This window comes from Engystomops pustulosus, chromosome 1 (genome assembly GCF_040894005.1).
Source record: "Engystomops pustulosus chromosome 1, aEngPut4.maternal, whole genome shotgun sequence".
Taxonomy (NCBI): Eukaryota; Metazoa; Chordata; class Amphibia; order Anura; family Leptodactylidae; genus Engystomops; species Engystomops pustulosus.
The window spans coordinates 147,695,030-147,707,652 of NC_092411.1; the positions used below are offsets into that span (position 1 = coordinate 147,695,030).

At 43.8% G+C, this 12,623-nt stretch overlaps 1 protein-coding gene across 11 annotated transcripts in view; it reads right to left on the reverse strand.

Annotated features, from left to right (window-relative positions):
- The window catches only part of EPS15L1 (epidermal growth factor receptor pathway substrate 15 like 1), a 142,702-nt gene that overhangs the window by 113,134 nt on the left and 16,945 nt on the right, over positions 1-12,623 (reverse strand). For 2 of the 11 annotated variants that reach the window (XM_072156398.1, XM_072156414.1), the window contains exon 1: positions 8,341-8,764. The exons of 2 other annotated variants lie outside the window; for them this stretch is intronic. In XM_072156398.1, the coding sequence (XP_072012499.1) occupies positions 8,341-8,367 (27 nt within the window). In that variant the 5' untranslated portion in view covers positions 8,368-8,764. Of the gene's footprint in view, positions 1-8,340; positions 8,774-12,623 lie in introns of those variants that run through there. 7 more of the 11 variants (XM_072156345.1, XM_072156380.1, XM_072156389.1 and 4 more) reach the window with 7 other exon arrangements.

The window sequence follows — 12,623 nt, forward strand, 5'->3', positions numbered from 1 at the left end:
AATTAAAGTTTTCTGTCCTGCCCGCTAGCGCTGCAGTAACACTTTCCTTGTGCAGCCGGCTGAAAACACGAATGGTCCTTTAACCTGTTTCGGACAGTCCACTGACTTTAGAAGTCAGCAGGTACAGGCTTGGAGTCTTCAACAACGTCTCCGGGTGCAGAGACATCTCAGAAACACCTAGCCGCGGGAGCAGGACCTGGTCTCCTGGTGTCGGAGACACCCAAAGAAGGGAAGTGAGGTTTTTTTACCGCTCCACACAGCATTGCAGGGTCTAAAAGGGGTAACCAGAGCTGCTGGGTCTAATTAGATTCCCCAGTCACAGGTGTTGTCCCGCCTGTAACTTAGGCTCTTATAGATGCCTAAGTTAAAGGGGAATACTTGTAAAAGAAAACAAAAAGGAAAATTAAAAAAAAAAAAAAAAAAACTGAAAACAGGGGTCTTTTGGGACCTCATGGGGGACATAAAGTAAAAACACACACACAAAATATGATTAAATAATCATAAAAAATATATTTAAAAAGAAGACCTGGTCACTTCACTAAGCAATTAATAAATATTCATAAAAATACATTGACATTTCCCATTAAAGTTTAAATATTAGAATAAATAAAAATATACATAAAAATATAAGCCCCCAAAATGTCACTTTCCCATAAAAACACTTAATAAAGTAAAAAAAAAAAACAAACACACAAAAAAGCGACATATTTGGTATTGCCGCATTCATAACAATTGGTATAATAAAACAGAATACTGGACCTGCAGGTAAACGCTGGGGGGGGGGACGCAAAAAACTTTCCGAAAAAAGATCATTTTTAATTAATACCTTTTAAGATTAGGAACGAGTACAACCCGAGGATACGTCACCTGAGGTCACTGGATGCAACAGGTATGGATCTCATGTGTTTTCTGTAGATGCATATGATAGTTTTTTTTTCACGTTCGCATCTGTGTATATATGTAGTATTATAGTAGTTATATTCTTCTACATATGGGGCTGTATTATAGTTGACAGAGAGACAACCAGTGAGAGACAGACAGGGAGAGTAACAGAGACAGACAGGGAGAGTAAGTGAGTGAAAGAGAGAGACAGACAGGTAGAGTAATTGACAGAGACAGCCAGTGAGTGAGAGACACACAGGTAGGTTAACTGAGAGACAGACAGGAAGATTAAGTGAGTGAAACACAAAGAGACAGACAGGGATAGTTAGTGAGTGACAGACAGGGATAGTGAGTGAGTGACAGACAGGGATAGATAGATAATTTTTTGTTAACCAATTCTATTTTGTTACAGATAAGAGCAATTATTTACTTTACAGGGCAACACCGGGATCTACAGCTAGTTACATATAAAATAAACTCCTACTATGAAGATGTAGAACACAATTCTTAGATATATGTTTAAGGGATAGGCATCACTTCTCATTAATATATAATAGGCGGCTGCAATACAATGGGCAGGAAATGGACATGATGAGTTGCTATTAGGCAGATGAGATCCATGTACAGGAAGGAAAAGTTATTGCCCTGCTTCCCTATAGTCAATCCTCATCCCCCAACCCTAGTCCAGGCAAATCACCCCCAGGGGATTCCCCCCCTGCAAGCAAACCCAATAAAAGCCAAATACACACACAGCTAATGAGCCTAATTCTGGAGTTAAATTACAATGCACATTGTAGTAGAGCATTACCAGGCTTCCATAATGTTCTACATTAGGCAGCTAATCATCAAGAATGAATTGATTTCTTAAACACAGTCTGCCAGAGTAAACTGTACATTGCATTTCTATTGAATGGCAGTCTCAGTGGAGCAGGCAAAAAATTACCAATTTCTTGTGAAGAAATCTATTATTGTTACTAAATGAAAATATATCCAAGATACCTATAACATTTGGGTGGCTAACACAGCTAGAGCGAGCTACGGTAAGTAATATACACTTTCACATTCACTAATACTTTTCAGCCAAACAAAATAGAACACGTAATAAATTTTGCGAGAGGAATTGAAACTATAATAGACATCCCTAGGATATTAGTTATGCAGTCCAGAGGAACTATTGCAAGAATGGATAAATAAAAGGGGTTTCAAGGAAAAGTACATTTTGCATTTAAAGGGAACCTGTCACCACATTTTCACAAGTACAGCTAGTGACAGGGTACTTTAGAGCCCTAGTAACTTCTTTTAGCTAAAATTGTTTCTCGTACATCCCCATCAATCAACTATGTCTTATATTACCTGGCATAAGAGGGGACGTGTCCTGCTTGGTCAGCCACTCCCATTTACTTCTCACTATGCCTTATGCCTCCATACTATTCAGCAGTTCATGTCATGCGACCAGGGTGATGTCATTTAAGGTTCTTTACCCCTCATTGCAAAATGTACCATGTATGTATCTGACCACATGAAATCACAGCAGCCTCCATGGACTTCTACTCCTCCCTATCCTCCATGGAGACATACTGTGATTTCATGTGATCAGATACATAATCAGATGGCATCAGCCTGGTCATATGACATGAATGTAAAAAAAATTGACAATATTTCCTATAAATAAACAGAGGTTTATATATCTGGAGTTGAATATTGGCAGACAGTCCAGAAGTACAAGAAGAGACACTGAGCTGTCAGTCAAATAATTGGGGTGGTTCATTGGGAGCCGGGGAGAGGAGGGGAGTCAAACCCAGGAGATAAGTCTCAAGCTGGCTAATTTGCATATCAGAAAAATGGCTGTAATTAAGGTACATTGCTTCACTGGCAGCTAATTTTAGGTGATATGTGGAGGGCTTGTACCCCTTTTCCAGCAGGCATTAAAGGGGTTATCCGGGTTTAAAAAATTTCTTATGGCCGGGCTGGGGAGGGCTATTTAAACACAATAAACATGTACTTACCTCCTCCGGTGCTGCCGATGTCCCGCGCCGCGGCCCGTCTTCTCCGTGCGCCGGTTTCAGTACAAGGGCGCACAGGGAGCTTCAGGCCGGCCGGAAGCTCCCATGCGCACCATCGCGGACCGGAAGCTCCCTGTGCGCGGCTTCCGTGCCCCTGTAAACAAACAGGGGCACGGATCGAAGGGACCGCGGCGCGGGACATCGGCGGCGCCGGAGGAGGTGAGTACATGTTTATTATGTTTAACTAGCCCTCCCCAGCCCGGCCATAAAAAAATTTTTAAACCCGGATAACCCCTTTAATGGTTAGGGATGTAAATTTCTGCTCCAGTTCTTGCAAAGAGAGGTCCTTGTTGATCTTTAAGTCCAAGCTAATCCAAAACTGTGAGCAGCTGAATGTCAAGGGATACCAGGAGAGAACAGAGGGACCCCCAGGCAGCAAGCATTAGCGCCAGGGCTGTGGAGTCTCAAGTTTTTCTCACTAACTCCACCGCCCTGATTTATGCCACACTAAGGGCTCATTCAGACGCCAGTCCGTGGGGATGTATATGCGGCCGCATATACGTCCCCCTTGATGGCAATGACGGCGGTACAGTGCCACACATGTGTGGCACCGATCCGCACCGTACACGGGGAAAAGATAGAGCATGCTCTATCTTTTCCAGTGTGTACGGCCTTGCACCGTAGGGGTCACCTCCTCCGCTCTAGCGCACGGCAGTATGCGGTGTGTTTGGCAGTGTGAGTGTACCCTAAGCGTTAGGTCTGAAATTACAGGCTATAAGCACATTTCAATAATTTTTGGGAAAGTTTTTATTTTTTAGTATAACCTGAAAGCAATACTAAACAATAGTACCCATCATTTGTAAGTGGCTGGTATTGGATTCTCTTAACCCATCTTCCATTTCCTAAAGACTTTTGTTAGGTTTTCCTTTTATTTATCTTTTTAATCTCAAGGAGTATCAAAAGTAAAAAACAAAACAAATATGGATACAGGTGAGGAACCTGGTAGTAATGTCAATAACAACATGAAAATAGCCTTCAAATAATAGAATTTTTTAAAATAAATGGCAACCACTTCATTGTGTTCTTAACCACCAATAAAGATTTGTTGGAATGCACATAAAATAAACAACTATGTTGTTTAGTAAACAATCGAGATTGAAATTTTTTCTAAGGCTTTGTAGTTCAAATGGCCATGACACTGCATAATGTAGAATTTTTTCAGTTATAATAACAGTAGCATGATAGAAGAGAGACTTATGTATATACATTCATTGTTCTCTTCTATAGCTAACTTTTATTCCTCTAATACAGTGATGGCGAACCTTTTGGAGAGCACAACAAAAACCCACTTACATGTTGCAAAGTGCCAACATGACAACGTAAGCAGTAACTTATTGATCCCTGCTGTATCACAGGTTTCAATCGTATTAGCATCATGAGTTCACTAATGCAATAGAAAGATCATAGAGAAATTTGGATTGTAGCTTCCCTCCATGGTCCCCTGAAGAGGAAGAATTGGAGTTCCCAGAGCAGGAGATCCAACAATAATCTATCTCTATCCACACCTTCTCATTCCTCCTGTAGCCCTGGCAGCCAAGGATGTCGCTTTAAAATGGTGTTGAGCATGGCAAGTTCTGGGCTATGTTGGACCGCAGGACGTAGCCTTGCGTCCTGTCTGGCAAACCCTGTGTTGGGGTGAAGGCCTGAGTGCCCACAGAAAGAGCCCCGAGTGCCACCTCTGACACCCGTGCCTCTAAAGGGGCTACTGGGGCATGGAGTAGCTGCAGCTACTCCACACCCAAGTAGCCTTTCCGATCCTCCTACCCGAAATCTTTGGCGCGCAGCAGAACCTGCCGTCTACGCATGCGCAGAACAGTGGGCCCGCATCTGCGCAGCTCCAGCTTCAAAGCAATGACCACACAGACGTGGGCCGTCTGTTCTGCGCATGCTCAGACGGCAGGGCCCTCGGACAAGGGCGCGCAGCTACGGGGAGCTGTGCGCCAAAGATTTTGGGTAGGAGGATCAAAGAGGCTACTGGGGCATGGAGTAGCCGCGCCATGTAGCCTCAGCTGCAATACATATTAAGGGAATAACAGTTATTAAAAAGTTGCGGGGATGTGAAAAAGGGCTATCCTCACATCCTATAGATTCACCTACCACCCGATCAACCCTTATAGGTAGATCCATGGTGGTAGATTCCCTTTAAATTAATTCCTGAAAGAGATATGTATTTGAATAATGCTCTGCGCACTGCCAGGATTTCCCAGACTGAACTGGTCACTGCCGCCTATGATTTTTTAAGGGGCAGCAGCCTTCGCGTTCTCAGGGTATGGCAGTGCAGTGTTCACTAGCATTATTGGAAGGTTCCTACAGCTTTTTTTTTTTTTTTTTTTTGTTTTTTAGGGTGTCAGGTCCTCTTTAAGCCTCTAGAAGAACACAAAGCCAACTGCTACCAGCTACATGACCTATGCATGCTCCACACGGCAGAGCAGATCTGTGAGATTATCTCACTATTGATGGCATATCCAGAGCATAAATCATCAATAGTAATTCCTGGACAACCACCTCTACAGTAATAGCACTTATAGAAATCAATAGTAAGGAACGCCAGAGATTCAAGTGTTGCAACTATACTATAGGAGCACACTTTGCTCATCTTAAAGCAGCATTAGTCATCAAGTTAGTTAGGTATAGGGTTCTATAGTTATTGATTGGGGTCACAGTGGATTTAAAATTATTTACCTAGGTGTTACCAATTTAATCTACAACTGCTTTAAAATTCACTGTCAATGAGACTGCTGGCGAGTAGCACAAGACTCAGCTCTCTCTCATCCTGCCATGGTAAGTAAATGAGGAGGTAGGGCACATGCGTGACCCGTCACTCCATTCGTTAGGTGGAACTAATGAGCAGTGCTCGTAATTACTGTTTGTTCTAAAGTTGTATGAAGGCGTTTTTTTTTAATTACCAAGCCATTTAATTATACATCATATGCTGTGTTTGGTATGTAAATGCAGAATTAGTGATAATAATAATAATAATAATAATAATAATAATTTTTTATTTATATAGCGCACACAGATTACGCAGCGCTGCACAAAGCATGTCAAATCGGTCCCTGTCCCCAATGGGGCTCACAATCTAAACAGCCTAACAGTATGTTTTTGGAGTGTGGGAGGAAACCGGAGTACCCGGAGGAAACCCACGCAAACACGGAGAGAACATACAAACTCTTTGCAGATGTTGACCTGGGTGAGATTCGAACCCAGGACTCCAGTGCTGCAAGGCAGAAGTGCTACTCACTCTGCCACCGTGCCGCCCACATAATAGTAGCTGCGTGTTGTTTAGGTTATTTGCCAAAGTATGAAAAGGCCCTTTTTTGTATTTAGACATAAAAAAGACATAAAAATTTGCTATCACTGTTTGGGAAAAATTAACTTTAAAAAAGTTGCACTTGGGCAAGGGAAATGTGTCCGACACATAGCCCACTTTCATCTGTCAGATAATAGACAAGCCCATCCACCAATGTGTCTGAAATAATGCCTCCTTAAGTGACCTGCAAAGGAAGAGTTGGTTGGAAGGGTAGAGGAATATGGAGGTGAGAAGTTACCTCTTGCCAGTAGAAAACTGATTCCCGCCATTAAAGGAAACCTACCATGAGAAATCTACCATCATAATGACATGCGCCTGCACAAGCCTGGGACGCTTCTCTTCTTTCAAACTTTGCTGGCTTCTATAAAGCTACTATACACGCGCAATAGCACAGACTCCTGTTCCTGTCCAGAAATGTTTGAAAAAAGAGGAGTGTGCTGGAGTCGGAGCAGAGCACAGTAGCTGCATTGAAGACAGCGATATTTGAATTAAGATGAGGGCTGCGTCGGGCTTGCGCGGGAGTATGTTATCATTATAACAAGGGACAAGAGTTGGAAGAAGTAGAGGGTTGCGCCGGAATGTGCAAGTAGCCATCCCTGCAGAGCCTACTGGGGAATGGAGTAGCTTCTGCACCCGGCCAGGCCTGTTCCGTCCCAAAATTGTATACACCAGGACTGATATAATTCTAACCTGTTTCTATCTGTAAAATGTTGTATTTTTGTAAATAACATTGAATTAGAGAATGTGTTATTTTGTTATCCTAAATACATTAAAGAATCTTGTCGTGGGAATACCCCTTTAAGATAAACGTCCCTCAAGGTTGTTAAAAAAAAAATTGTAGATGTGCTGACTGTTCTAAGACTGTGGTTTAGAGGATCCTAACTGCTCTACCTACAAGCTGGGTGTAAAAATAATTGGGCCCAGAGCAGTGACGACAACAGTGTCATGCGGCTCCATCCCCAGGCTGGTGCTTACAGTGTCACAGAAGGGGATAAGTGGATAGGCAAGCAGCATGTGTAGGGAACTCCAGTCCTGCGCTGCTTGTAAAATCCATCATGCTGGCCGCATAAAATGAGGAAGCAGGACTTGCTGTACAGGCCTCATGTTTAATATGTGTTCCAGGGTGCAATGAAACTATGCCCCCGTTTGTTTCATAGGGTCTGCTAACATAAAGCTCAAAGATCCATGTCAGACTTGTAATTGAGTTTTTATGAACTACTGTACCAGGAGACTGCAGCACTATGAACAAGCTCTTCACAACCGAATGGTAGTCTAACAATGAGAGGCTATTCATTGCCATGCTGACCACTAGAAGGTGCTTCGACCAGAGTCATTTAATCTCACATTTTATTACATTACACAGATTAATGCACAAATCACATCATATCCTGTCATAGTTATTTGTTGCCCTATTATGAGAACAGCCGGCTGTGGGGTTCAGTATATAGTTACAGGTTATGTATGACTGTAAAAATAATAGCCTGACACAAGTATTATCTAAAAAGTTCTTTTGGGAGACTAAGTTTGCCTTGATTTTCTGTAATCCCCAAGCAAAATGATATGCAATCAGCCCAACCTTACAAGCCTGATAACAGGGAACAATAGATATTATCAGACCCCATAGTAAAATGCCAGTGCCATTAAAGGTAGTCCTTGAGCCAGCATTTGATGGGCTGAATGCCAGTCATACCCTACCTCCACAGTGCCTGTAGTCCTGGAGCATCACTTGTGCTTCCTGGACCCCTGGGTGGGGATGCTGAGGCCATGTACTACACTATATCGGGATGAAGTAACAGTGACTGTCTGTAAGTGCGAATGTCAACCAAAACTAGGACAATAAACTATCCATAGATAATAACTGGGTGAGCAGTAGTCGGGCAGGATAGGGTGTGCCGGGTGATACTTTGTGACAGTCCCCTCCCCAGGCCTACGCCTTACCGTGAGAGCTGATAAACAGAAAGGTGATGTACTAATAGCACAGCCTTCCTCCACTTCCCCAACTATAAAACTGGAGCGTTTACCAACACCTCCCGCAAACCTCAGGTGTCCCCAACCTTGCACTGTCACTCTGCAGACCGGGCTTACCTGTGTGAGGGTGATGTGCGCCGCCATCTTTGCAGCCACTTGCGGGTGCGCGCGAAGCGTCAGCCAGAGATCGTGGACGCGCACTTAGGGGCGGAGTCATGCAAATGAGCAGGGGGAGGAGGCGGTTGATGAATGACGGAATCGTAATGTAGGGAAACAGGGATGAGCGAGTGTGAGGGGACGTCGCTTAGACGCGTCATTATCGTTATGGTTGTTATTGGGCTCCAAGTTCTATTTTATTTTCCAATTGTTGAATCCATATATCATAGTCACCATCCCCCAGTGTCTTCTTCACTACCTGCTGAGTGTGTAGCCAGCAACACTGTCCACACCTGTGACCGTGTAGTTACACCAATAACTATCAGACCTTGTTCACACCAGCCCTGAATATTGCAAGCGGGAACAATGACTGGGGGTTTCAGGCAGAAGCTTTCAGGTAATTGCCTGATAGTAAGCTAATGTTTCCGTGGAAAATTGAAGATTCAGTGTAGTATAAGGAATCATGCATTCCCTTGAAGTCACAGTACAGACATAATACAAATGTAGTGATGTCACAGCACAGAGAGGATACACATGCTGTGATGTCACAGTAGAGACATAATACACTGGGCCGGCTCCAGGTTTTAGTGGGCCCCTGGGCGTCAGAGCCTTAGTGGGCCCCTCCGTGGACCGCCCTCCAGTGGCCACACTGCCCCCCCCCCCTCCCCTGCGGACACACTGACCACCCCCCCTTCCACCTGCGGACACACTCAACCCCCCTCCTCCCCCTGCGGACACACTGAACCCCCCCCCCCCCCCCCCTCCGGAGACGCGGACCCCTCCCTCCCGAGACGCGGACCCCTCCCTCCCCCTCCGGGGCCCCGGCATTTGGCCGGGTGCTGGCGCCGGGCCTCATAATACACATGCAGTGATGTCACAGTAGAGACATAATACACATGCAGTGATGTCACAGCACAAGGATAATACACATGCAGTGATGTCACAGCACAAGGATAATACACATGCAGTGATGTCACAGCACAGAGATGGTACACATGCAGTGATGTCACAGCACAGAGATGATACACATGCAGTGATGTCACAGCACAGAGATGATACACATGCAGTGATGTCACAGCACAGAGATGATACACATGCAGTGATGTCACAGCACAGAGATGATACACATGCAGTGATGTCACAGCACAGAGATGATACACATGCAGTGATGTCACAGCACAGAGATGATACACATGCAGTGATGTCACAGCACAGAGATGATACACATGCAGTGATGTCACAGCACAGAGATGATACACATGCAGTGATGTCACAGCACAGCGATGATACACATGCAGTGATGTCACAGCACAGCGATGATACACATGCAGTGATGTCACAGCACAGAGATGATACACATGCAGTGATGTCACAGCACAGAGATGATACACATGCAGTGATGTCAGAGGACAGAGATGATACACATAGTGATGTCACAGTACAGACATAATACAAATGCAGTGATGTCTTAGTTGAGACATAATACACATGCAGTGATGTCAGAGCACAGAGATGATACACATGCAGTGATGTCAGAGCACAGAGATGATACACGCAGTGATGTCACAGTATCGGGATAATATACATGCAGTGATGTCACATTACAGACAAAATACACCCAGTCAGGGACGGTTTTAGACAAAGTGGAGGTAAAACTAAAAATGGGGCCCCAAAATAAAACTATTTTATGAATCTGAGTCTCAGTAAGCACCTTTAGCCCTGCACAATAATAACACTTTGCCGTTTACAAGAAGTAGCAAGGTTAGGCAATCATAACATGGAGCTGTAGGAGAATTTTATAGGATATAGACAGATGCTAGGTAGATTGATGATAGAAGTAAAATGTGAAAGATGATGTAGATTCATAGATAGATGCAGAAATATAAAGTGGGTTATATATATATATATACAGGCAGTCCCCGGGTTATGTACAAGATAGGTTACATAGGTTTGTTCTTAAGTTGAATTTGCATGCAAGTCGAAACTAATGGGGGCCCATATTTCAGATACAGATCCAGTGATGTCACAGTACAAAGATAATACACATACTGATATCACATTACAGACATAATAAACATGCAGTGATGTCACATTACAGACATAATACACCCAGTGATGTCATAGTACATGTATAATACACACAGTGATGTTACATTACAGAGATAATATATGCAGTGATGTCACAGTACAGGAATAATATACATGCAGTGAATTCACCGCACAGAGCTGATACACTCAGTGATGTCACAGTACAAGAAGAATACACCCAGTGATGTCACAGTACAAAGATAATACAGTGATATCACAGTACTGGGATAATACACACACAGTGATGTCACAGTATGGGGAAAATAAACTGTAAAGTCAAAGTACAAAAATAACACACACAGCGTTATGACAGTACAGACATAATACACATGTAGTGTTGTCACAGTACAGACATAATACACACGCAGTGATGTCAAAGTAAAGAGATAATACACACAGTGATGTCACAGTACACATAATACACATGGGGCAGATTTATCAAGCTTTCTAAAAGTCAGAATATTCTTAGTTGAGATTGAAACAAGTGCCTTGGCTGCTGTGTGTAAGCGCTTTGCTGAGCCAGAACAGAAAGGGAGGGGGGGACGTTCGAAGTTCAGACAAGATACAGAAAGGAGTACAGCAAAGCTGCAGTGAAGATCAGACATAGGGGCCGTTAGAATAGGAGAAAAAAGGACGGGTTTCTGCACATCAGACATTGGGGCTGCCAGAAAAGGAGAATAGGACGGGTGTCTGCACATCAGATATAGGCCGTCAGAATAGGAGAACAGGTAAAGAATGGGTGTCTGGGGATTTTGACAGGAATTAGGAGAAGAGGGAGATCGTTAAGGGGGGCTTTTTGATAAACCTCTGTAATCGGTGATCGGTGAGCTTGAAGGTCAGCCCTGCTGCCGGTGAGCAGCTGCATCAGTAAGGGTCTCGGACAAATTATGCTGCGGTTTTGGAAGAGAAGGAACCACTGGTGTGCTAGCAATAGTTCATTGCAGGGAAGGGAAAGATGCATAGACAGAAGGTTGTTGAGTTAAGTAGGACTGATGGAAAAGTGCAAAGTTGATATAATGGAACATAAGGGCTGGTAGCATTGTGTTGAAAAGAGAAGTAGAAGTGAAGGTTTGAAGGTTCTGGGATGTGTCAGAGGATCTGATGATTGCACAAGTGAGAAAACTTGATCAGGTTTGCAAACAGACACTTAGAGCCTCTGGCTTTGATGGACGGACCAGGACAGAGTGACAGGAGTCCTTCTGTGTGCCCATTGAAGAAAGAGACAGGCGAGAAGGGACATTTCAAATTATTTGATGTGGAGAGAATTTGAGAAAAAGAGATTTTATTATATTTTCCTCGGGAGGAAAAGATGGCGTCTAGAATGTAGACTTCACCCCTGTATCTGGTGGTTAGAGACGATGACACGCCATACCATCATTCAGTACCATCTTAAAAGTTTATTTTTCAGCGGCGGCTGAATCTTAGAACAGTTTAAGTCCCTGAAAGTTAATTGCCTATGACTCTACTCTGTTGGCAGCCATAAAGGCTGGTTGAGGATAATAGTTGGGGAAAACATCTGTTTTTTGTTGTAATTTAACAGGTGAGCACCCTTGGAGATTCTAGGCAGGTGACTGAAATAAGAGCCGGCCACAGGTGAATATTTTAATTCCAAATCTCTGCTCAGATTCTTGGAGTAGGACGCTGCTTTTTTTTTTTATTATTATGGTCCAGTTAAAACTTATTTGATCCTGATGTTTCTAGGAAAATTACTATAAAAAGTGTTGCAATGTCTCTGGTACATGCTTTCTGGCGTTTAAAGGGTTAACGAGGCAGAGCGAGGGACAGCGCGGGGCTGTTGAGCTGCGTTATTGTCAGGCATGGCTCTGCTATTCCCCATCTAGTTTGCCTTGCCCTTAAGTTTGCCCTCAGTTAAGATGGTGGGTGTTGTCTCAACCGGGTGCCATCTTACTTCCTGTTTGGTATATATTTCCTGTCCTGCTCAGTAGACATTGCTTGAGTATTGTGTTTAGCTCCTGCTTGGACAGTCCTCTTGCTTGGAACTCCTTCTCCGGATTGTTCCTCCCTTCTGCTTGCTGAACTACTCCTCCCAGATTGTTCTCCTGGCTTTTGCAAGTTCTGATTACCTGCTTGCTGTAGTACTACAGTTCCCAGCCTGCTCACTGCACCTCCTGTGTCCACCCTTGGTGCTTCCAGTG